A 27,007-nucleotide genomic window follows, 5' to 3' on the forward strand; every position below is an offset into this window, starting at 1 on the left:
CATGCCTGGGCTGGACCCAGCTAATCCCATAGCGACCTATTTCTTTAAGGTCGACACATTGACTCATCACAGGAGTGAGCCTTTCATAAAGCACCGGGAACCCCTGCTTTTTTTTTTTTTTGGGGCCACAACTTTTATTATAGTAACATTGACTAAAGACAAAAAGTGAGGAGGTTGTATGAGAAGGAGCCAAACAAACATTGAAAACAAACTCTGTACAGTATAGGTTGTTCTAATCAACATCATATACAAACACCGATCCAAACACAAAAACTATATACATGTGCTTAACAAGAAAACAGACAAAAAAGGGTTATAAAATTGATAAATATTGTCCCAAGTTTTCGGGTGTTTCCACCAAACAGGAATTCACAATAGTTCATGTTAAAATGTCGCTTTGGAGCTGTTCTCCAAATAGTCAGTGGATTATTATTAGAATTTTTTTTTTGGAGTGGATCTGCTGACTAAAAATTAGGTCCAAGGTGAGGTGAGATTGGGAAGAGGGTGGGAGTCAGGCCAGCTGCTCACAAGTCCACCCCTTTATAACAGGGCTTGACGTCACAGATAGACCCTCCGCAAATCGCCAGGCGAGGTGATGGTGTTGCACTGAGGGCACAATTTCTTTGCTCCCTAATGAAGAAAATGACACCATTAGAAATGTTGGTTGTGATATATAAAAAAAAATTAGGAGGGGGGGGGCATAAAGGAAACATACCAGCGTTCGGAGCCAACACTCCTCACAGTGAACATGCCAGCACTGGATGGAAGTCAGTGGGGTTGAATAAGTGTCCTGGAGGATGACATGCACGTCAAAAGATTGGATTTGTAATAGCCAAGCTTGCCACTAGATGTCCACAAATAACCAATTCTTCTGCGATTCAACTCGATTGTTGTTGAGGAATTTGCAATGGTAATGAAGATTTAAGTGCGTTTTCTCTGCACATGACAAACCAAGGTATCATTCACACATTGGGCAATTATTACATCTCAGGGATTTAATAAATGAAAGAAAAAAGATATCTAAAATTCATCATTCTATGTATTTTTAAGATTTTCCCAAAAATATTTAATAGAAATATATTAAAAATATAATTTGGGGTCTAATGTTCAATTAAAATACTTTATTCATTTTATTTTTGGTATAAACAAAAAACAAACAAAAATAATTATTTTTTTGGTTCGTGACAAAACGTAATAATAATAATAATAATAATAATAATAATAATCCATGAGATTTATCATTCTAACTGTACTAAATGTAAAGAAAACTTCTTTGTAATTGACAGGAAGCATTTGCATTACAAACACTTTCCGGATAAAAGTGTAGACGTACACTCACCATGCAGATGAGACATTTAAATCTGTCTCCTTTGCACAACTGTTTCTCCAGATCCCGTATCCGAGATTTAAGAGCATCCAGGGATGTCAACGCAGAGTCTTCAGGGAGTCTTCACACAGACACAGGAAAGAAGAAAGACTGTGAGTTAGAAGTTGTTTATAAATGGAAGACATATGAAGTTATTAGCTGGGCAACATGTACAGTGAACATGAAATTTTGCAGCAATCACATTGGCTGGATGTCATTTATCATAAACTGATGGGTGGTGGGGGTGGCTGAGGGGAGACTGAGGTTTGGGAATTTGTATTAATATCGGAGACGACAGATTTTGCTGTTGATCTTTCTTTTTTTGATTTTAAAAAACTGGACTGCCGCCTATGTCATTATGGTTTGACGGTTGGCAGCATCATACATATCTATCAATACATATCAATACATACTGTATGCTTCAACAGGATTTGTAAGATTTTATAAAAAAAAAAAAGCTGTGTCACTTACATGTCGATGTCATTGTTTTTGCAGGTTTTGGGAAGAACTGCTGTGCTTGTATCTATTTTATCTCCACTGCTGGTAGACGGACTCTCTACACGGACATGAATCAACACAAACATACTTTTTGAGAAGCAGTTAATCGCCTGTAGTTCTAATAATTCTTTTGACCTCCCCGTACCTTCATTTGACCATTTGGAAATTTCCCGGTGTACTCCAGAGTCGGGCAATGTTCCGCCACTGCTGCACAACGACAAACATAATGCTCAGCGGCAACAATGGTTACAAAGCGATCTTGAGATTTAAAGAAACATACTTAGCTGTCGTCTCCTTGTTATTTTCCGCGGAACACATGATCACATCTGTCTCTGTGTATCTAAAGTGAAAGCTAAGGAGAAATAGCTCAAAATGCAGATAAAACATTGTGTGAATGCAAATTTATCAATCTAACATGGATTTATTTAGATTTCTACTTTAATAGGATTAACAAAAAAAAAATCGTCAGGCAATTCACACAAAATCAAAACCAAGGGAGTTGCGGCCAATCACAGATAAAAAAACTATTTTAAGATGGAAGGGATACTGGACTCGGCCGTACTCTAAGGTGTCGTCTCCATCCACGTCGAGGTCTGCGTCACTGTCCCGACCTTCTTTAGATGTGCTGCTCACCAACATTGAACCTGAGGAACAAGTTTCACAATAGGGATGCAACTATGAATACCAAGTCAAGTTGAAATATCCAATGTTGACAAATCTAAAAAATATTTGATTGATTTGAATTTGGTCTCAATTTTCCAAGCATGCTTTTGTTTTTTTGCCTTGTGATAAGTTTGCATGTCAGAGCCCCGTCATTGCGTGGACGCTTAACCTTCAAGGCATGCTCTTCTTCTGTAATGTGGATTGAAAAGTTCAGTGCTTTTTCAACAACTGCCACTCTGTCATGTTATTACCGTCCAATGCACAACATGGCACGCACGCACCGGCAAATACAAACACAAAGGTACCTTTGAACCCTCCGACGAGCGACATCATCTGTATCTTCCGCCTTTCGTTCCACTCATCCTCTGATGGTGTTGTGTCTGCAGGGACCTCCTAGACAAATACACACATAAAGACTAGCACATTTAGACACACGCTAGGATGATTGTCTTTTGGCTTCTCGTAGCCTCCGGCGGCGTTTTCATAACAAGTGAAGTGTTTTCACATGAATACACGCTGACATGACAGTGATGCTGATGCCGCATGGATGCGCTGATATTTGTATCTCTCCAATGATAATAAAAATGTCACAATGTATGGTTTCATCTGTCTTTTACTTGATAGGGGGAAAAAAAAAAAAATCAACTCAACCGTACCTGACCCTCGTCTGGTTTCCTCCGCTTCATTTTGCTGATCCTGACTGAGGAGACAAAACAAAGAGAAAGTTGAAGCTATAGCGACTGTTGTTATTGTTTCTGATTGATATTTGATTAATTTCATGCACGATATTTGGTTGTTTTTCTGATTTAGGTTAGTTTGCACATTTTTTTTTATTTATATTAAAAAAACAACAATGCTATTAAAACATTGTTTTTAACAGCCTTCTATTGTGAAATATTCTGTATGAAAATTCAATGTCGCTCAAAGTTCGAAAAAAAAAACCCTTAAACAAATACAGTAATAAATCAATGTGAATTTAAAATGAAATACATGGTCATAGATGTCCACAGTTTGAGAAAGGAATATAAACTAAAATGTTAATCATCTTTCAAATTGAATCATTGAGAGAGAGAAAAGGTCAAGACTTTAGAAACATCTAAAACTCCCACATACTGTTACAAGCACTGAATTTAAACATGACCCAAATAAAACTGTGACCTGTGTTCTGGATGTAAAAAAAATCCTACACACAGTGGACACTATCAACAATTACATAACATAAAGATACTGAAGCAAAATATCACATACAGTAAGATCATGGCAAAAGACCCAGAGACTAAAATGTGTCACTGCACCTCCACTTTCCCCTGTGATATAAAAGTTAACATGGCAGAACACCAGCAGCCCCTCCTTCCCCATTGGGACCACACTGACTGTGGATTGCAAGCAAGGGACATTAGCTTTTAGGACCTCCTTAATTTCTGCATGACAGTGGCTCTGACAGTGGGGTGACGGAGGCTGGTGGTACGCACACACACACACACACACACACACAATGGGGCCAGTGGCCGTGACCCCGAGCGCCACCATGCCAGGAAATATAATGAGGGTTAAAGAGGCAAGTCGTATATGAGGCAGAGCTCATCAAATTGGAAAGAAGAAGAGAGAAGGAAAGTGAGAGGTTGATTAATCAACACAAGACACTCACACACATAGGCTCAAACACACTCTTCTTCCCCCTGACGTGTATTTAGAAGCTCATTATGGCATCCTGTTATAAGGCCAATAAAGGCTAACAGACCTCAACAGCATTGGCAGTTTGAAGAGTCAGCTCGAAACTGAAAAAAAAAAAGCTTGGCAATTCTTTGATGTGGGAATTATTCCCTTAATTCGTTTATTATCACTGTTTTAGAATTGCATGTTATGGGTTATAAACCATGTCTAAATATGGATTGCTGCCAGATTATGAAAATGTGTTGCTTCTGAAACACCAATTTATGATATTTTTTTTTAAATTGTATTTGAAATTTTCTTCATACATGTGACTGACAATAAATCACACACACAATTCAATTTCATTTTATATGGATGTACATAAAAATGCCCCAAGGAAATATTTTAAGGTCAATTATTTCTTATGATGTATGAATATATATTATTGTTAATGACTGCTGACAAAGATGCTTTTAGTCATTGCTCATTAATCTTATTTTTAAAAAGTAGATACATAACACAATATGTATTTCTGGTGTCTTTTTAGCATTATATATAAGTATACATATGTATATATACATTAAATTGTATATTGTACATTAAATTAACTTTTTTGTAAAAAAAAAAAAAAAATCAAATATATTTTCCTATTTGCATCTGCAATGTGTCTTACCAGCTTGTGTGCAGTCTAGGTGGGCTCCTGTGCTGTGTGGGCGTAATGGGGCAGATTTGACGTAGCACCTGCACCAGCAGAGGTCGTCGACTGTTAACATATCAAGAGGTCAAAGTTGAAAGGTTAATAACTCCTCTGCTCGTGTGGGCGCTAGGCCAGTGTAGGGAGTGGCGGGAGGGGCGGGCGCGTGTGGAGAAAAGGGCTGATGTGTGCACGCAACACAAAACGACACAATGGCCACAACTAAAAGGGAAGACTAAAAGTTTCCCTCCACTCACGACTCACTTTTTATTGTCAGACTGAGTCAGCAGCAATGAAAGAAAATATTTGCTTTTGTAAGCATGCATCAGCTTACCGTTTAGTCGTGTGTGTCTGTTGGCCCGCACACGCAGAAAAGTCTGTATCAAAAAAAAGTAACGTGTCACATACTACATGACTGGAAATTATAGTTATTTGCAATAAAATCCCTTTACTGTATAGTTTTTGATTTTTTTTGTACATCATGGCTTATTTTTACTTCTCTATAAAAAATAATATAACCCTATTATAAATTTGGACAAAATTAAACATGCACAGTCGCAAACCGGTAATCTTAACAAGAGAGGAAGTGAGAGCTCATTGTGACATCTGCATTTGATTTCTTCCATTTCCTAACAGTTACTCTGTTAGGACCTAACCGGTACCACCGATGAACATATTATTTGTGAGTGTTGGCTGCGGCTTGTGATCAACTCCAAGCTCATAAAACTGCAGAGTCACTGGCACCACATCAAGACCGGCAACAATGTTTATGATGTCGCTAACTACTAGCTGAGCCACCTTTTTTTTTTTTTGCATTAATGATGAACAGAACACTTGGAGGCAACGCCTGTAAAATCAATGAACCCTCTTGGCTTTACACTTTCTGGCCACATTAGATACTCTTGAATGTACTGAGTTGTAATACTAATAAATATATATTGATGAAAAAAATCTGCCATTATGGCACAATAAAGGCAGATATTACAGTGCTTAAAGTTGAGTTTATAATTTTTTTTTATTTATTTTAACTTTACCTGGTATCGGTCAGAATGGATGTCATCAGCCGGTCGAGGGGGAGAGCTCGGATGACCTCCTTCGCGTTTGATATGCAGAGAGAATGAAAGCGACTAAAAAGAAAAGAAGAGACACGGGAGCATTGAGGAGCATCGGATTCAATCCAAATCATAACGGTATCGTATATTTACGTTACCTTTGGCGTCCTCATGAGGTGGTCGTGCTGCACCGAAGTGACACTTGTGAGAAGAAAGGTAAATAATACATGAGCACCCATGCAAATAAATAATATGAAACGTATACAAACAAATCCAGCATTCTGGAAAAACAAACGCAATATGGTTCTATAAACATCAACTCTTGAACAGCCGGCTGTATCTTGTCGAAATTTGCATGTACTCTAAGGGGGTGTATAACCTCTTTTCAAATCTTTTCACTCAATCTTTCTCACACACACAGGGACACACGTACATTACACGGTCTTTATATTTATCTACACACAGACACACACACACACACACACAGTGTCCCTGTGGGCCAAGTTCAATTTGAAACCATTACTGTCCACCAAGTGGTCTTTAAGCAGATTTGGACTGTAATGTCTTTATTGGAGAGATCCTTCTTATGGTCAAAGCAGCAGTGTGTTTCTTTGTGTGTGTGCATAAGCAAGCATGTTAGCCTCCAAGCATCTATTAGTGGGACATTATTTGCCCACTGTATGATTTGTCGCCTGGAGGCTGAAGCCTGCGAAATGAAATATGTAGGCAACAATGAGGCGGCCTGTAAACATTGCACGTGGGTGACAGAGAAGATTGGACATACCAATTGAGGAAAGTGCTGGGGTGTGGAGACTAAAGAATATTGTTTGGTTTAATTATCAGGACAACAGAGGAGAATGAAGATAATGGAATTTGGATGGGTGTGTCATAAGCAAAATGGCAACATAATAATAATAATGAATCAGGTGCTACCTGATTTGAATCTGGCTGAGTTTGGCTAATTCCTGCTCCATATGTTCTTGCAGCTCCCCTGGTCGCAGAACGCTCTGACACACTGGACAAACTGGAGCTCCAGCATCGTAGAGCACCTTCACTTTGCCACCTGCACATATTTGAAAGGTTAAGTTAGAGGCAAATACGCTTTTTATGAACATCCTCTCTGAAAGAAATCTCAACATGGCGTCACGTGAATGGAGAAATAATGAGTGCTTTATAAATTCACTCATCCAGGAATACTGACACAAACAAAACTAAAATATTATTTAAAAAAAACTTCTAAAGCATTTCTAAGGTAAATCTAATCTAATTATTGACGAGTGTTTGGCAGGAAATCGAACTCAATAAATAAAAAAATTAAATAAATAAATCAAGGAACAAAATAGAATAAAACTAAATCACATTATTATCTAAAGAGGAGTTCAGGTCAAATATTTTCTTTAGGATAATATATTTCATTTTATCGTTCACTGAATATACATCAAAATATGACTTATATTTGTTACGAAGTTCAGACAGAGAGAGGTCCCTTGTGTGGTTGTGTGTGTTCTGTAGACCAATGTATCCTATTGACAGATAGTGGCGGAGAGAGTGAAACGGACACACACTCACACAAACGCACACACAGCAGTGTCCCCCCCCCCTGCCGTCAGTGTGTCGACATCATAGGCTGTCAATAGGAACATTACCCAGGAGGACCACTCGGCCCATTGGGCCCCACTGATGGATTACTGCCATAAGCAGCCAGCTGGGATCCCGAGGAGCTCCACTATATCAAGATTTTACCTAGTAGATGAGGTGATTTACTCCTGAAAGCCATCAATCACTGGGCACTAGTAGGCAAGACGTAGCTAATTTGCCATCTCAGTCCAGAGCCAATGTTTATAGTTTTTACACTAGATTATAAGAGGGCAGGTTTGGACAGTTTTGTGGAGATGAAGCAGCAGATGATCACTTTTGTCCGAATAAAATGTGTTAGTAAACGGACAACGTACACGGCTACTAAATAGGACAAAATGGCCTCTAAATAAAACATGGAGTGGAAAATAGAAAGTGGTGTCCTTGGGAGAGTGACGGTTCTCCTTGTGTGTCCCCGCCTTCCCCCATCACACCTTTTTTGCATCCCCTTGTGGAAGCCTAAATGACTTTTCCCGACACGCATCGAACGTTCCTGCGCTTTTCTGCGCTCCGCCGCTCGGAACATGTCGGCATCAGTAAACAATGAAATCTCGGTGCTGAAATTGAATTTATAACCACATTACCTGCGCAGATAACGTCTCTGAATGGCGCCGCGATAAGAGCAATGGGATTTGATTTTCGGGGTGTTTTATTGGTCCACTTTTGGGATTCGGCTCCCCGAAGGCCCCTCCGACCGCATCCTTCACCTCTGATCCACACCGGCATCAGATTAAACGCGCGTGTTTGCCGAGTCGTTGCTCGTACGTTAAGTGACAGTAGCCGGTTCACGACCATCACTCTTTCTTTTTTTTTATTTTCCAACCCCCTTGCCCACATAAACGCTGTCAGTTTCAGTCAGACTCAGACCCTTTTCAGCCTGGGGGGTCTCAGACACACAACGGGGGGCTGTAAAACTGACTTGCCGGGCTTGTAAACTGTTCCCTCGCTACAGCAACCGGCTCGGATGGATTGCTGACACGCTGTTGTTGGGGTCTGCCCAGTTTGAAGGGCCCATCATCTAATGGATTCACCGCCTTAATGTCTCTGATTGTTTCCTTTCTCTCTACCGAGAGGTGTCTCGCCAGTTCAGAACCTCCTTTTTTGGCTGTCTAGGATGAGTATGTCCTTCATTTGTTCACCTCAAGTGTCATGCCTATAAACGTCATGTGCATCACAATGAAAAGTCCTAATTTTCCCATGTGTTTGTCGCACCTCATAGAATTAAGTGCGTCGTTAAAGCAAAGCTGCATTCCAGGGTGATTTCAAGTCGAACGTAAGCAAAAACATGCCGTGTTCGCTAGCGATAGATGAAATACCGCAAGTGCAATCGACTGATTAATTGAGATTTAAATGGCAAGTCAATTGAATGGAATCGAGGGTTGCATAGCTAAGTATTGAAGCAAGTGAGTCTGGAAATGATGGCTGATGACATTCCCATAAACCTTTCCTCGATGGAAGTTTGAAATGGAGTTTTCTGGAATGCTTTTAGATCAACTGGCCAAGTCTCAAATCAGTGACATTGTAAAATAAAGTTAATCTTTGATCCCATATATGTCTCCCCTTGTGAAACTAAAGAGCTTCACAATGTCCAAGTACTCAGCCCTGCAGCAACAAGATCAAAATCCCACAAAAAAAGAAATCCTCAAAACATCACGTACCCTCCCCTGAGGGCTTGGGTAATGGCCGATGCCAGCGCCCATATGACGGCTGCCACTTCAGCAGATGCAGATGGAGCGGAGATGCCTAACGTGACCTTTAGTGAATGCCACATCACATCAGGCCGGGATGTCACCCGTTGACATTATGCTAGGGCATGAAAAGGCTGTTCTACATTGTGACGAACAACCCTCACCCCACCGGCCCCTTCCCAGCCATTCCTCCTGGCTACAAACCTGTGGACGCGATCTAATTTTGATTGACGTGAAACCGAAGAGACGGCTTTGAATGGCAGGACACACGCTAGCAAACAACCGAGGAAAGACGTTGATGTTGCGCAAGCTAGCTTTTTCACTGGCGATAAACTGCTGAGACAAGTCAGTCCGGGCGGCACCGTTATCCCAATCATCAAATAATTCCTTTAATCACACCAGAAAAAAAAAATCTATAAAAGCAGTAACAAGCACATAGACTCTATATAAGCAGTAGGCATGCCGTGATTTGGGTGGGGGGTGTTCAATTAACGCCTGATGTCGAACTCCGGACCGGTTGGTGAATAGGCAAGTCCTTGGCACACTTTCAGAGGAGACCAAGGCCTATAAAAGCCACTGGCTCCTGCAGCACCTGTGCCACACCCTACGAGACCGCCTGCTTCCAATTTAAAAGCATCACGCAGGATATTAGTCAGGACTTTTTGCCGTCTGTGAGGCAGAGCTAAGCTCTACACAGGAGGGGGAGCGGGGCGGGGAGCACGCAGGCCGCCATTTGTTTTTTATTGGGGAAATAATGGCCTATTGAGAAGTTTGGAATTTAATGAGCAACATAATGAGCCCTGTAGTAACACATCTGCTACCAGCTCAGTCATTTCTGCTACTTTCAAAGCTGCTTTGAAACACAACGTCCACTTGCCTTTGACGCGGTATTTTTCGAGATATCCCTGTTCCGTTAATTGCGCGACAGTGCTGTTTCGGGAACAAAGGAGAGGATTTTTTTTTTTTCCCCAAGGCTTGACTCCAGATCGTCTCTCTCTGTCCAATCTAATTTCAGCATCCTTCAAAAAGATCCCTCCGACCGAGCAATTTATTGCATTTAACGTGTTAAAGACACTTGCCACAACCACGGCAACCTTTGCCCCTTACACAAATCAATGCCTCGTTAGATCGCTAATGATCATTCATTGACTAATAAGATCTGTATCAACCCCTTGTAGGGCATCGATTGGCCTTTGCCCTCGCTACTTCTTTGCCGAACCACCACACGTGATGGGAGGCAACAGCTGCAAGTCCTCGGGAATCAGATGATGAAAAAGCTCCTGGTGGGACTGGAGAAGAATCCTAAACCTCAAATGAACTCATTCTGAGGCACCTCAGGCAAAATCCCTTTTTTCTCTCCTGACCTACAGATCAATGGACATAACCTCTCTGGCCACGGGTCAATCAGCACACAACCTCAAATTTATCTCAGTCTCCCTCTCGCCCTTCCTCTCTCTCATCTTCTCCATTAGTCACCACAATTGTTCAATCAGCTGCGGGTGTGGCCCGGCATGCATGAGTCCAATCAAGTCGTTGATGGAGAGCGGACCGGGTAGCCGCTAGACTCTGCGGCCACGTTTGCCTTCCAGGGACTGGAGGGCGAAGGATCGAACCCTGCCTGTGCACTGTTCCGGCCAATCAATCTGGCCCTCATTGAGATGCATGGCTCAATGATCTGTGATAGTGAATTACAGATTGGAGAGAGCGAGTGCAAGTCAGAAGCTGTCCTTGGCCATTTGCAGTGATATAAAGCTACTTATGTGCTCACTCACAGCAAATCTACACGTCAGCTTGAAGACTTTCCCTCAGATTTAAAAATATTAGAATAATGACCAGACAACGGAAACTCATGGGAATCAGTCACGAATTAGCAAAAAAATCAAATAAAATTGCCAATATGACATTGAACTCCAATATTCTGACATAACTTTGTCTCAAGACAACATTGAAGGTCAAAAAGAGCAGCTTTGAAGTATGTGGCTGATCTAGAAAACCAGAAACAGACTGATACGTCTGAGTCATACATTGATTTGAAATGTTTTCATTCTTCTTTTTTTTCCTCAGCATGAGATGCAATGACGTTCTTACTAGAGGCAATAAAATGCCAAATTCCACCTTTCGCCAATCCATTTGCCGTGCCGTCAGTCTGACGGGATCAAAAAAGACAGCGAGTGCTGGAAGAGAAAGAGCAGTTCACCGGTGGCTTGTCACTCATTGTGATGTCATCAACCGGCACTCGCTCTGAAATAGACTGTCACATTGGATCACAGTAGCAATTCTCGAATCTGTCTCAACACAATCAGATATCATGTTTTCTTTGAGCTAAAATAAAGTTGTGATTCTCCCTGCCTACTCTTCCTTCAGTGTACCATTCCTTAACCCAACTTTCCAACAAAAGTAAAGTTTAGATTGAGTTTCCGAGTAAAATGCCAGAATGAAACGACTGAAAGGAACAAAACCTTGCTTTCCCCCTCTGACACAAAGCTAGCCCTCATCCATGTAGTGCAGGTGATGACATCATATATTAAGCCGCAGCACTCCACAGGTGAGTTAAAAGCTCTTTAAAACCACCAGCATACTCCAAGAAAGCAAATAAAACCATCTTAGCTTGTGTAAAGGCACGTGACCACAAAATGGCCCGCATCCGTCTCTCAGAACTTTTCAAAATTGCAGAACAATGTCATTTTCAAGCCTTCAAGACATCATTAGAGATAAGCTGACACTTACCAGATAACATCCGATACTGTCCAAAAACACAGTCAGTCAACTTCTGCTGGTACCTCAAGAGAACATGCACCTGGCACCTGTGTTTGGGTTTGTCACACTTCCTAAAGGATGCTATTGTGTCTGTCTGGATGATCAAACGCATGGATGGGTCTTATCTTCGGTAAGACTCTATACAATATATTTAACAGGAAGTGATTAAGAGTCATGTGGAGGATGAAATGACAATGACCTCAAATATATAATATAATGGCAGCTATTTGTACATGATATTTTGTATGTTATATTTTCTTTCTTATGTATTTCTATGTATGTATATATTTATACTTTCTTTTGTATTGGCCTGCCTGGGGACTACAGATAAAAAAATTGCTTTGTAGCTATAATGTTGACATTTGTTTTTATATTGTGATGTTCATTAATGTGCATTGTCACTAATCAAATAAATAAAAAATAAATATTAAACAAATAATATCACATAAATAAATTAAATAATGTATTTGACTTTATTTAGCTAAATAAGCAGAACAAAATGGGCACTATTTGCATTGAAACAATCCACTGTGTGCATCCCATAATCATTCAATGATTGATTCGTAATTTGACTAATAGAGTTACGGCTGAGACAATAGGATGTGTGAAACGGACTCTGCGCTGTGACCCAGCCCGGCGGCCTCACAGCAGGCCTGCCAAGCTTCTGCCTGTGTGGTCCATGGGGACAATTAGCACAATCTCCATACTAATGGCAAGCTTGTCATGGACACTGCTAAGACTATGAGTGTGTGTGTGTGGGGGGGGGGGGTCTGAGGGGTGCATCTGCGCATACCCTTCTATGTAAATATGCATACTCTCTGATGTGCGTCGGTGCACCGAGTTCCTGTGTATGTATTTATATGAATGGTCAGTCAGCAGTATTTTAGCCAAGTGAGCAACACTCTGACTGCCCCCCCCCCCTCCCTCCCTCCTTCCCCTCCACCCTGTTGGCTTGCAGCTCCAACCCTGATGTCTGGCCACTCATTAGCACCATAATAAAGAGTTGAGACGACACATAAAAGGTTATATACTGCTGGACGGCTGTTTTCCTACCAATTATAAAGCATTTGATTTATGGTCCAGACTCAATGCTATTCTCTCAGGAAGAATGGGGGGATGGATTGTTGATAGCCTTTACACGACGGGGTCGATCCTGGTCAACTTTGACCTTTAAGGCAGGAGGGGTGATTTGAGGATGTGACATTTAAGGGTGCTTAGTCCACAGTTAGAATGTCAAGCAAACTGCTGCGTTACAATTAGTGCATCGATAAAATAATCATACTGTACTTAAAGGTACATTTTGAAAATGTCAGTTGGAAATAGTTTTGCATAGTGCAAAATTATCAAGCAGCATTTAACAATTCTGAAGTAACTGTAAATATCAAGTGTTAATAAATGTAAATATTTGATATGTTTTATTTGTGTTTTTCATCTGTCTGTTAGTCTGATTTAACCTGCAAGTCCGAGTGCTAAAATGTGATTTATGTTAACATCTACATTTTTGGATTGTTTCTTTCAATTGTTTAGATGACCTAAAAATGAACTTGTGTCAAATTTGAAGAGTTCCGTTCAAATATCATTTTCTACACATACGTACATCTTGACATGCCACTTCATTTTTTTGCTAAAATACTTTTTTTTTTACTTTAAAAAAATGCAAACAATGGCTTAAAGTCACAGACTGATTGTTCACTGGAGGAGGTAAAGCCATCAAGCTTGGCATGTCTTTTCGACACTCTTGGCTTTTGTCAAGCTTCTCTACAGCTGGAAGACTCACAAAAAAAAAAAAGCACAAGTGACATGCTGTAATGAGGTCTGTCTGTGACACAAAGCGAAGACACTTCCGAACACACACACATCGACACACACAGAGCGAGCAGCATGTGTTTAACCTCAACGTTTGCCCTCTCTGACATGTCGATGGGCCCGACACTGATTTGTTGGGCTCGGGGGACGATGCGAAGGATGTTGTGTGCGTGCGGCGTGCCACTTCTGAGGAACGTGCGATTCGATCTCCAGAAATCCCCCTTTTCACCGCTACCCCGACTCCTTCCTATGCACACATGCACATATGTGCGGAGGCCCTTTTGATGCCAGATGAGAAGCAGCTGCAATGCAGTTGATCAGGTACTTGGACAGAGAGGTGGAAAGAAGGGAAAGTGGGAGAAAAGAGAGAGAGGAAAAAGGAAAGGCAGCCTCCGTTAAAACGAGGGTGTTGTTTTAAAGACCCCTGGGTCTTGGACTCATTATGACCACCGCCCCCCCCCCCCCCCCCCCTCTCAGTCTCTGCCGAGCCCATCACAGCGAGACACAGAGGCAGATGCAGTGACGACAAGATGTGTTATGACTCGTGATGATCTAACAGGTGCTGATGGTCACCACAAAAAGACCTCAGTGCACACACACATAAACACACACACGTGTCCCCCTGCTACTGTAAAAGCTTCCTTCTAGACTTATAGAGATCCTGTCTGCCTCCGGCAAGCCGTGTGGTCCACATCCGGACACACACACACACTTTTGGATAACACAATCAAGACACAAACGCACACGCCAAATGCCTGCAGTTACATTCATAAAGAAAGAAAATATGAACAGTTGCTTGTGCTCAGCCTTTCAAAATATGTTGTAAGGGAAACAGGACTCAAGTCTTGAAAAATGAAGGCCATGCAAGGCCATTAAAAAGTTTATTACAATGGAACCTTTCACCAGACATCAAACAAAGCTGCTGATTTGCTATGATTTGGAAACTAAATTTCCAAAATCAAATACAATACTGTTTTATTGTTTTAATGTTGAAAAAATATACTAAATTAGTTGCCGTACATCAGAGCTCTTTTGTTTCCCAATAGGAGTGATAATACTACAATAAAAACTAAAATCATTTTTTAAATAAAGTTTGCCCAGAAAGTTGCACACTGCGCGACCACACAATTGGCCATGTCTAAATCCAAATACATGACAAGTAAAATTCCATTCTCCCACTCACTGGCCCTGATGGAAAGGATGAAGGGAAGGAGAGGGGGGGGGGAAAAAAGCACTGAAGAGTTCCCCCTCCTGCCAAGATGAAAGCCTCTTTTACTTGGGAAGAACATTAGGAGAACAAACTACCATCACTACAGGAGGGGAAACAGTCAACACATCAAACACAAGCAAGCATTAATATTGTAATTCTTGCTCCTGGAGCGTTTGAAACGCACAAGAAGACTACCAGTGTGGTCAACCACAAACGCTGCTTGAAAAACCACTTTCGGGTATGTGCAAGTTTTTGCTTTGCCCTTAAGCAGAATCTAGACAATCTTGTTTGCATTCAGAGTAGTGACATAGCAACAAGGCAAACTCAGCCATACCTTAAATAAGCATTGGCTTCGTTGTGGCGTGGAGTGCAGATGAGGAGGTGAGTGCATCCAGGGAATACGAGATGTATATGCATGAGAATTGAGTGGCTGCTATCGATCCCCTCGCGGTCCGCCAGTGGGATGTAAACACCGTGTCTTTCAACGGGAAGCTTCGGTCAATACGAGCGGACAGTCGACGACAAAACGCTTCTTTTTAGCACGAACTATGGAGCTTGCATTTATATGTCAATAAGCCAAAGTCATTTTTTAGATTGACAAACAAGCATGCTTTGCGAGTAGATGACAATTATGGGTGGATTTTGAGAGTCTTGATACTGGCTCAAGCTGGCTTTGTTCACTATGGAAAACTTGACATTCTGGAGATGAAGTCAAGAGAAGATGCACACACCCACACTCACAAAACACACACACACACACCAACACACTTTTGGGCCCGTTTAAGCTGTCATGTCTGCAGCCAGCTTAACGTATCAAGCTTCACCGTGACCACTGATTAAATCTACGGGACAAATCTAACATGGAACTACGTGATATTGATTCTGTTTTCCATGAGACAAAACGCCTCCCTTCTATTAACCTTCTTAAAACCAATTGTTTTGAACTCAGGCATTTTGTCCTAATAGATGTTATTAATAGTTATTGTTATATCACTCATCAAAGTACAAATTAATATTTCTCTTTTTTTATCTAGGTGTTATTTCTTAAATTCTTTATCATTTATGTAAATTAGGGGTGATATTAAATTTCAATAGATTTTTAAAAAAATCCTCAAATTTACCTTTTGACAACTTTTGTACAGTGACTGAGAACACAAAATAGTTTTTGTGTGTTGCAAGCATGGAAAAGGTCAGTTTATATTAAACATAGTCACTAAAATCTCCTAAGAAAGTCAAACTTAAGTAACATTTGCTTTGCGGTAAACTTCAGTGCTCCAACACTATTAGTTCTGGATTGGCAAATTATGAACATCTGGGGAAAGAATGACCATTCTAACCATTACAAGTATTTAACGTCCAAACATATAACTAAATTGTTGAGTTTAAGTTTCCTGATAATTTTGCATGTACAAAGCCTCTAAACATCTGACTCTCAAACAGCTTTGGCACCCTAACGACACGCTCAACCCGTCAGACCTGGCCACTGACTTCCAGTTTCCCTACTTTTGTTCCCGGTAAAGGGCCATTTGGGTTCCAACTCGGCCCGGCAGCAGAGAGCATCTCCCTGAGGAAAATAAGCACGACTCGCTCGGCTGCAAGCATCTGCCCTTTGAAAGGCTGCGAGACTGTTTGAACAGCTGTCGGCGCACGCCAAGCATCCCAGACCTTAACTGATAAAACTGAGGAAACTCTGGAAGGGAAAGATCAACAGAGGGAAGTCACTGGCAGGGCAGATGGAGGTGTCCTGCCACCCTGATGCACTGGCCAGATGAGAAGATTCATCCTTGCCAGATGTGGACACTGACCAAATAGGTCTGCAACATTTGTTATGGGATGCAATATATTATATATAATTATGTTTTGGTCATCTTCTCTGCTTGATTTGGAGAGGCCGTACTAATATAAACTTACATAAATGCAAAACAGCATTTCAGAAAAAGAACATTACACAGTCAAACATGGTGACGATAAGTTCATATTCCGGGGCTGCTTTACTCTTCCAGCACCTGGACGAATTGTTCTGATTGATGGAACCGTAATTCTGTTGTTTACCAGAAAGTCTTAAAGGAGAATATTAAGTCATCAGATCATGACCTCTAGTCGAAGCGCACTTGGGTTCCCGAGCAAGTCTAGCTTAAAAAGCAACATGTAGGTTTTTGGAGTGGCCTCGTCAAAATCAACCTTCAAAAATTGTTTACTTGGGTTAACTTTGTCTAATGTTTACATTTGATGCTATTAAACATTAAAGTGGGACCATATATGCATTGAATAGTAACTGTGGGAATCATTGTCTATTGCAATTCGACTCCTCCTAAAAATAAACCAGTTTGATGGTTCTTTTTCCGTCTTGGATACAAGCAAGAAACATTGCCAATGAGACGAATCGGGCCAATGAGGAAAAGTTTGACTCGCTCGTATATAGTTTGTTCTGGTTTGCATGTCGGGAGTTTGTCTAGTCTGGAACCTGCGCATTTTCCCAGCCCGGGAAATTTCCAGGCTTAACACTTAAGACTTGAGGTCCTGAAGTGACTGTCTGTTAGTCAGTCAAGAGGAACAAGTGCATGTCAGACTTGAAGCAAGTGCCGGGAGCTCAATTGCATTAAAGCTCTTAACTTTGCCTTCACTCCAGACTAATTGGATCAAGTTGGAAAAGCAGATTCCAATTTTTGTCCGCCGCCAAACTTGCACCCACCCCTCCTTCCCCTTCCATCTTTTGTCCTTGTCAACATTCAGGTAAACGAGATTCCCTAAAACCAGGAGGTGAGCGGATGGCTCATGCACTGCTGCACCGAGCAAACACTGTCAGGCAGGCAGACACGCCTCTCGCGCCGGCACGCCGGCTGCCATCGCTTCGCGTTCCCCTTTCCCGTCCTTATTAAAATTCCATATTGAGATTCCTTCCCGCCGCCGCTCCGCCTCCCAGGCCCTGTCACTCAACACAAGATCGGCAAGTTTCAACAAAAAGACGCATACATGCAAAAACTTTTCTTAAGACAACTTGTTCCTGCTCCTTGTCCTTTGTGTGGGATGAAAGTTTCCTTTAGGTGTATGTGTACCACTCACGCCCTCCTTCTGCCCCCCCTCCCTTTTTTTTTTTCATTGTCATTATTTTGATAGTGTCCCCTCTGATCTGACGAGCCTTTGGATGCTCTCTTCCCTCTGTCTTTCTGTGTACACTTTGAAGTGTCAGATGCTGCCCGTGGCGGCCGCCGCCGAGGAGGGTTTGATTTCCCATCATGCCTAGCATTGTTCCTCCCCCACCCACCCCTCCTCACCCTGACTCCCTCAAGTTTCTACCTCTCCCCTCCGCTGTTCGGTGCCCCCGCGTGGTTGGGCAATTATCCCCGGGAGTAATGAGGAGCGTCTCTTCCTTCCCCTGCATACTGACTGACACCTCTCCCACTCATTTGTCAACAAATCAGACGTCTGGTGTGGGCGGCCATATTTGCACTGAGGGTTTTTTTGCACGTGGAAACTCGGGTTGATGCGCTTTGCTCTCTCTCACACTTTCTCCCTCTCTCATTTTCTCCATCCTCCTCCATCCCTTCTTCTATCTCTGCCACCTCGTTATCGCTGACAGGATGTCATTCCTTTTCCGACGCGCACTCCTCCGACGTCTGCCCGCCATACCGTCTTGTGTATCTCGGCTGCTCAAGGAAAGTCTGACTACCAATAGGCCTAATGGTCATGTGTGGCTAATGATCACTGAGCTAAACAAGTGCAGCTGTTCATATGATTTGTGTCAAAGTTGTTCACATGCGGGCGTAGAGAGCAAAAGGGAAAATAAAAGCAGATACACCGTGTGGACAAATAAGACAATCAATCAGTCAGGTGTTAGCTTGGGCTTCTTCGCTTAATTATTCATTTGACTGAGACATTTGGGAAAATGTTAAGCTACCAACTTTGGACGAACAGTTTTTATTTTTCTATCCCAACTTTGCTGTGACCCAATGTACCAATGAAAATGTGAAAGGTGTGAAAGAATGGATGTTCAAACACCTTTGGAAGGAACTAGAAATGAAATTATGAGCAACACAGACCAACTATAACATTTTGCAGAAAGTCTTTCCAGAGCAGTGAAAGTGCAAGCCACAAAAGGGGGATGGAACTAGCTACAAAATTTGTTTTATAAAAACTTCCATATTTGTCATGAAAAGTGTCCAAATATGTTTGGTTTTTTTCCATTACTGTCCAATAAAAAGCATGTACCTCGTACCTTCAAATTAATTTCTCATCCAACCTCCTATCTACTTTCTTGAGTGCTTACTTGTCCTCATTAGGGTCATGGTGGGCTGGAGCATATCCCCGACGACGGGGTGAGAGGCGGTGTGCGTGTGTGTGCGTTTATATATATATATATATATATATATACATATATATATAAACAATTAACCACAGAAAATGTGGAGACATATACTATAATGTAAAAATACGTACAACATTTCTCTTTTGAGCTGGATCATCAACTCGATCCATCAAATACGGCAAAATCTCAAAAGCTATCCAATGAGCGATAGAGATGCATAAATTGTGTGATTGTATACTCACTGTGCTCTCTGCGCTCCTCCGGACTAGATGATGCCTCACCATCGGAAAGCAGGCCAGACAAGGAGAACAGCTTCCTCGCCGAATCTTCTCCACTTTTGATGGAGCCTCCGGGAGAGCCAAAGTCAAACTCTTTACCCTCCGCCTCCGAGAAGCAACTTTTCAGCCTCTTTGCGGGCGTGAAGGCCGAGTGGTAACCGATCGACTCCCTCTCGTCGTGCGGCGACGAGAAAGGCCGAAAGGCGCCGCCGACCCCGCTGTGGTGGAGCATGCCCAGGGTGGAGCAGTCCAGGTTGGGTGGGGTGAACTGGGGGTGCAGGTGCAACAGGGAGGCCGGGAAGTCTCGGCCAGGAAAGGGGCCTGACACCGGTCCCTGGCGCTGATACATGGAGGCGAAGGTGTAGGACGCCGAGGGGAAGGGCAGGTGGAGGTCTTTCTCCACCGAAACCGGGATCCCGAAGGGCCTGGGCGCCTGGCAGGGGACGGACGCATCTCGGCCAGCCTCAGCGGTGGAAGCGAGGACCATGAGAGCGGGGGAAGCGAGGGGAGCTGGCATGTAGGAGCTGTCCATCTTGAAGGGGCGATGGAGGTCCATTCACCTCCTTGTGAGCGAAGCTGTATGTGAAGGAATAAACAGGAGAGTTCTTTATGCAAAGTGAAAAAACTGAGAAATAATACAAAGATGTTTAATTTATAACCTCTAAAATTCATACAATATCACTATAATATTAAATTCAGTAAAATTCGTTTTGTAGGAACTGTGGATGCAATTTTTTGCGATCACTTGGATTCATTTTAAAGGGGTGCAAATTGCAAATAAAATATAGCACTTAAATGTTTATTTAAATAATTGTGAATACATTAAGCAGGATAAGCGATTGAGAAAACGGATGGATGGATATATTTTGTGGAAAAATGTACATTTAATAAAATAACACTGAGATTCAGAAATCAGTAATGATGAAATACATTTTACAAAGATTATATGATGGCAAACATTTGAAATGATAATATTGAGTGGATGATTGCACAATTTCATAAGAATTTTTTTCGTCAGTTTTTGATGTATACTTTAAAAGAAGCTGCTCAACATTGTTTTATATCATCTAATCAAAGTAAACAATTATAGTTAAAACTGTCCATAATCCATAGAATTGAAATGCATCTACTTGATTAAATGAGAACAAGTGGCGTAAGAAAAACATTGAAATCAAACTTTATTAGTCTTTCCCCAAAAACTACTTGAAAGTTTTTGAACCAATCAGACTTAATTGAAAAACGCAAACTTCACATGGTGCATATTGGAACTGCACAAAAAAAGCTTTTTATTTGTCACGCTATATAAATCATAAAATAAACTGTAAATTAAATGATTTGCATGAGTTTTTTAAGGAGTTGACACTTTTACAACTGAATGCGCAATCGTTTTACGCACACAACTAACGCGCCGTTTAATCACTCAATATCTCCAATTGAGCGCAATTAAACCAACTTAAGCGCTAATGCGCGGAGACGCACACTCACTGTGATGAAGAACTCTCGATCCACTCCACTCTCTCAACTTCCAACAGTTCCCGAGCGCGACACTTTCCACGGGCGAGCGCAGTGAAGAACGTGGAAGCGTCCTCCTTGCTTGCTCCACACTCCGGGATGCTCCTGCAAGACTTCCCCGGTGGCCGTAGATCTGACCGGGATGAGTACACCAGTGGGCCGGCTGAGTGTCTGCCCGTGTCTCCCTCCTCGGTGTGTGTGTCACCCCCTCCTCCCCTCTCTGCTTCTTTTCCAGCCCCTCTTTCCACCACGTACCCCCACCACCCCACCTCGCACCCTCCTCGGACACTTTCAATTTCTCGCCTCCTGCTAAAAGACAAGTCAAGCAAATCAGAAATGGAGAGTATACAATGAAAAACATTATTGACAATATCATTGAAATTTAGTCACAAAATAACATCACCTGGTACTTTTCATATGGAAATGGTTTGGGATATTTGCAATAACTATGGCAAATGTGACATGGAGGAATTTCTTTCACGGGAAGTCATAAATGGACATTTTCTTTTAAAGTAGATTGCAATAAAGAGCCTATATCGGATTTGATAGATTGTCTATTTCCGCACTATATATAATCAAGTAAGCAGCAGACTAGTGCTTAACATATTTGTCTCGCAGAATGGATTTGACAATCATTGGGTGCAACTTTGCATAAACATCTGAATAACTGTTCATATCAAAGAAAATGCCACTAAAAATGGAGAAGAAAAATAATGTTTTTTTTATTTTAGAGTCTATGCGCCATGCAGCATGACAGACACAATGTGCCGTGAAAGATCATCAGATGTGCCATAGAAAATTATCTCATTTTGCCGAATTAGTTTGTAAATATTTCTTTTTCATAAATAATATATCTGTTGATCCATTTCAACGTAGGACAGTTAAATGCTAAGTTAGTGTGCAAACTGAGTGGGAATCTATATATATTTAGATGGCACATTCGTGTGAAGGTGTCCAGACAATTCCTTTCTCCAAAGCTGATATCATTTGTCACCATACAATATTTGTGATATCTGATTAAAGAAGTCACGCTTTGGCACCATCTTACAGCGTCTTCGCAGCATCTATGTTGAACTGAGTTGATGAGCTTCGTTTAGACAAAAGTAGTGATCTACTGCCATCTTATAGTATCTATAGGCAATTATAATAAAATGTCGTGGGTATGTCAGACATTTGCAGATTTTGCTATTAGCAGCAAGGCTCTTCATGAGATAACCTTCAGCTTAGGTTCTATTTCTTCTTCTACTGCTTTCTGTCAGTCTGGATGACCTGTGGCACCACAATGCCTTCCGCAGGTCAGTTGTGGTACTACAACAGACAGATGAGGAGGCAATGGTTATGTGACCATTATGCCACAATATAACAGCAGTCATAAAACAATAAGTTAAACTTGCTATTAGTGTAAACGGGTTCAGGAGATCAAATAAATGTTGCACTCAGAGGTTTAACCCAGTCAACAAGTGCAGGTGTGACTTGGTGTCAGTGTGTCTGTGTTGATGGAGTCATCCGTTCCTCTGTGACGCTCTGAGGCAGCACAGTCTGCAGCCTGTCGGGTGACTGACACTCTAGAACATTCCCATTTGATGAGAGACAATGCACACCGACGGTATTATTTGTCAAGCGTAATCTGCTTTCAACGGCAGCACGTTACAGACGCTTGTAATAGCCACATAATTCATATCCCATTCCAAGCAAATTGTCAGAAAGCACGGCTCTGAGCGCCGCAAATCAGCCCAAATCACTCTTAATTTGTTTTTATTGGTATTGGTATTGCTTAAAGACTTTTTGAAATAATGTAATTGAAATAATTCTTTATTCCCTCGAGCCAATCCAGGGGCTTTACACTGCTAATCTAATGTGACACGCAATTTCCGTCTCTCAGACGATTGCTTCCCCTCAGGTCCCTGTCTTTAATGAACAGCCATTTGGCTGTGAGCCTGCACTGTGACTGCGTGTGTGTGTGTGTGTGTTTGTGTGTGTGTGTGAGAGAGAGAGAGATCAGTGGGCAAGTTCTGAGACGAGAAATGAGCGAATGGGGAATACATGCGGCCATGTGAAAAAGTCTGACCAGTGAGAATAAACCGGATTGTTGCTATATAAAAATAAATGGTTCTCATAAATGTACTCACCGCTTGTTGTGTTCACATGGCAAACTTCCTCATGCATGCTCATCATCACACCTCGTGACAGCTGCAGGCATGCAGCAGGTGCAGCCCTTAAAAAGGGCCACAAAAACCAGACGGACCCAGACCGACCACCCTGACCTCTGAGCAACATGTAACATGTCTGTCTGCGACAAGACAAGGTCATCACTGTGGTCTTGTTCACACATTGTTTGGAGGGGGTTAGCCAGTCTGACTGGAAACTCCTATGTAGGAATGAATCACATTTTAAGTAGGTGCCAATTGGTTCAGATGAGGTTTTTTTGTGACAGCCTCATCTGCTGGATCTGATGGGTGACTGCATCCCTTGGTTCAATTAGGAAAGGAAAGTAAAGGGGAAATTTTGTCGATATTCCACGATGAGCGTTTCCAGATTTTCTCCAAAATATGAAAGGTCTCTCGTTAATAAGTTTAGTTTTTGTTTTTGCTCATTTATGCAACAGCGAGACTACAAAATAACCACGAGCAGCGATGCAAAGTGACACTTTGTTGTGAAATTAGCATGTCCAACAACTTTGTACTAACGAGAATGTTTTTTTTAAACGCGCAAAAAAAAAAAATACTATGTCAATATTGTTCGTGTTATTTTCAATCCTTTGTTTTTGTTTCAATGCCAGTCGTTCAAAATCTAAAGCTAACCGTAACGTGAAAACTCTTGCGAAAAAGTTTGGTCGACGCATTATATCTTGTAGATTTTGTAAGTATTCTTTTACATTGCAATTGATTTATTCTTTGTAGCATGATTAATTTTTGCAATTGGAATGCTTTGATTTTCGTGAAATTAGCAAAGAACTATGGCCACGAAAGATTCAGCATATGAACAATTATATGATATATATACATTATATACTGGATTATATAATGCAGGGGGGTTTCATTAATATTAATGAAATATTAATTTCCTTTTATAAAAATGGTATATTAATATACAGGGCCAGTATGGGTTCTAGCAGAGCCATCACTTGGCTCGTGGTGTCTTGACATGGCAACTACTTGAACAGACTCCGCAAGACCCCCGCACAACGGTCGCATTGTCGTGACTTCCCGCTAAGCAACCGAGGTCCTCCATCACAACGCGGCCTCTCTTCATCCATTTTTTTGCACTTGGCAGAAATAACAAGCGGGAGACACGACTGAGCAAACATGGCTGGAGTGTCCTCATTTGCAAGCTGATGAACGGGCATACGTCTTCCTCCATCTCGCGGTGGATGATGCTTGTGTGTCCTGCAGCTAGGCCCACTGAAGTGTTAATGATGTCCCCGCTCCCTCAGCCAGGTTATGGCACAGGGGCCGTCAGCCGCCGTGGGTAAACTGCGAGGCTCCCAGAATAAATTGCCACCCGGAGCCACGCAGGTTGGTCAGCCAGCCAATTACAGGCCTGCCCACTCAACTGAGAATGATGGGAAGCGATGTTAATTGTACGTCTTCATTTTCTGGCAGGAGGTGAGTCACTTGGCTGTCTTGGTGACTGTCACAAGCACGCACACACGCGTGACAATTCGTGCGACTTGAGCTCGGAGTTGTCTGTCGCTGTCTTTGTTTCATTATGTTTCGACTTCACTCGCACCCAACGGTCAAATTATGCATTTGTGTGTGTGATCCAAACGTGGTAGAATGTCCACACATAACCTTTGTTATTTTTTTCCCCCCCCAAGAGTTCCACAGCTTTATGTCAATACACAAACTGCATTTTAGGTTAGTGAAATATGACTTTTTGGAAAAATCCTAAAGATTTTGGTGTGACAAAATAATTAAAATTTTGGGATTTGAATCAAATCATTCAGTCACAAGCACTTCAAATGTGAAGGTGCCAGTGAACTCACAACGTATGTACGTCACACATTAGTTGCCGTGACGATTTCTTCTTATTATTTTTGGGGAAGTTGACAAATACTTTTACATACAAACCAACACCTATTCATGCTAACTAACACGGAAGGTGAGATTCAAAGTCCAACACTGCTTGACGAGTCTCTTAACATATTCGTGTCATTATTCTCATAAGCACTAAATAGTCTTTAGTATTATTTTCTTTTCTTTTTTTTTTCTCTTTCTAACTCACTCATCCCCACTTAATACATCAGAGACTGGAGTCAATGTAGCTGTAATTATTTCCACAGACCAATTAGTGATAATTGCCACTTGCTACGGGACCCACAACTCTTTATCGCTGCTGATTGCTTTCAAATTTACTCTTTGCTCTCTCATAAAAAGTGAAATATATGCAAATAAAAGCGTTGTTAAGCAAGTTCCCTTCCGCTTGTGTTTACCAGACTGCGGCAGAAGGAAAGTTCCGAAGAGCTCTTTCAGTGTGTCAACATTGAGACTGTCTATATGGTAGCAGTGCTATGGGAGTGGGATGGGGGGGGTGTCTAGTGGTCTACTTTATTAACATAGGGAGAGCCTGAGCCAGAGCGGCGAGAGAGGCCATCGACCAGACAGCTCCAAGATGGAGTAGAGGGCTACGTGTGAGAGATGAGTTGTCGAACATGTGACAACGTGTGTGTCTATGTGTGTGCGCGCGTGACAGCTCCCCAAAGCGGCCGGCCAGCGTGAATGTGAGGAGGAATACAGAGAGGTGCATTATGGTCTCAATCATTGATCGCTTCCTCCCAAGGGGGCCGCTGACTGCCCCCTTTGCTGCACAAAAGCTCGTATCCATCCTTTCACATTCACAACACACACACTCACAGATGGGCCGCTGTATTGTTTTCATGTATGTACTCCACTTAAAGTCTAGAACAGTGACAGGAAGTATTCGCAAACCACAATCTACGCACATCAACAAAACACTGCCCAGCGCCAAACATCACACCATATCTCGCCCCTCGCTCCTTCCACTTCCTCCCAGCCAGTCTGCCGGCCGGCCGGGGTCGTCGTCCTCGCTGCTCTTTCACCGCCACAAGGCTGACACTAATGTGACACTCTGGAAAATAATTACCAACAAACGCACTGCTGACTGCAAACAGCTCGCTCCCCTCAGTGGACTGTCACCAGTCATTAGTCTGAGCCCTGAGAGAGAACCGGGCCATGGGGAGGAGGGGGTGGACCATGGCAAAGACTATACCATGTAGAGGAGGGAAATGAAGTGGAGCACAAGAGCCCTGACAGGTGTATTAAGAATGACCTGTTTTTTTTCATACTTGTAAAACATGCAGGAACAAAAAAATGCATCTGTTGGATTCGTGCTGCCTTCAACATTGGCCTCCTGTGGTTGTTTACATCATAATAACAATAGCGAAGGCAAGCAATGCCACCAGGTCAACTTTATCAAAATCAATACTGAACTTTCTTGTTTAATCACCAAAGACAAGAGACTCAAGAAAAACCTCTCCAGGTAAGCAAAAAAAAAAAGTAAAACGAGAACAATTTGTTTGAAGCAGCAACAATTTCAACACAATTATCCAAATGCTGCAGGGTGCATCAATTCTGTGACCCCCCCCTCCCCTTCTCGCTTCCTGGAGACTTTAATTTGAGTTGCCCTGAGGGCTTCACTCGTGTCGGTGAGAGATTAACATTTTTAGAGCTCCCACAACGGCCAATATTAAAATGTCTTAATACATCTGCCCGGCTAGTTTGATTGCTAACTTAACCCCTGACTCTTGAGCAAAAAAGCAGCCTGTTCTCTGAAGTACTGTCAGCAGGCAAGGGTCTAATTCTTCTATGATTTCGGCTAATGAGCTGGTAATAGGTCTCCGCTTTGAGATGAGGAAGATATTACAATGTA

The 27,007-nt window shown here is 42.0% G+C and overlaps 1 protein-coding gene across 4 annotated transcripts; it reads right to left on the reverse strand.

Moving 5' to 3' along the window:
- Positions 1-113: 113 nt before the first annotated feature.
- rnf220b (ring finger protein 220b) lies at positions 114-23,477 on the reverse strand. Of its 4 annotated transcripts, none has more exons than XM_085929079.1 (17): positions 23,248-23,477; positions 21,092-21,427; positions 19,571-20,182; positions 6,860-6,989; positions 6,085-6,127; positions 5,909-6,001; positions 5,209-5,251; positions 4,854-4,943; positions 3,184-3,227; positions 2,833-2,920; positions 2,412-2,508; positions 2,145-2,204; positions 2,010-2,068; positions 1,838-1,922; positions 1,340-1,448; positions 716-790; positions 114-630 (listed from the first exon to the last, which is right to left on the reverse strand). In XM_085929079.1, exons 3-17 carry the CDS (start codon positions 20,160-20,162, stop codon positions 559-561), a joined length of 1,680 nt encoding a protein of 559 aa, XP_085785205.1. In that variant the 5' UTR covers positions 20,163-20,182; positions 21,092-21,427; positions 23,248-23,477; the 3' UTR covers positions 114-558. The 4 variants fall into 4 exon arrangements, with proteins under 4 accessions (XP_085785205.1, XP_085785207.1, XP_085785204.1 ...); XM_085929078.1 differs by having other exon boundaries at positions 117-630; positions 2,010-2,071; positions 21,092-21,424; XM_085929077.1 differs by having other exon boundaries at positions 117-630; positions 2,010-2,071.
- Positions 23,478-27,007: the final 3,530 nt, after the last annotated feature.

This window comes from Syngnathus leptorhynchus, chromosome 13, assembly GCF_054491065.1.
Source record: "Syngnathus leptorhynchus isolate UIUO chromosome 13, UIUO_Slep, whole genome shotgun sequence".
Lineage (NCBI taxonomy): Eukaryota > Metazoa > Chordata > Actinopteri > Syngnathiformes > Syngnathidae > Syngnathus > Syngnathus leptorhynchus.

Excerpts from the sequence above, each read along its gene's own strand:
- rnf220b (XM_085929078.1), bottom strand. The coding sequence starts at position 20,162 with ATGGACCTCCATCGCCCCTTCAAGATGGACAGCTCCTACATGCCAGCT. Across the intron at positions 6,128-6,859 it reads CTCAGCCAGATTCAAATCAG|TGTCACTTCGGTGCAGCACG; the intron begins GTAGCACCTGAT and ends TCTTCTCACAAG. Across the intron at positions 2,072-2,144 it reads AACAAGGAGACGACAGCTAA|CAGTGGCGGAACATTGCCCG; the intron begins GTATGTTTCTTT and ends GTCGTTGTGCAG.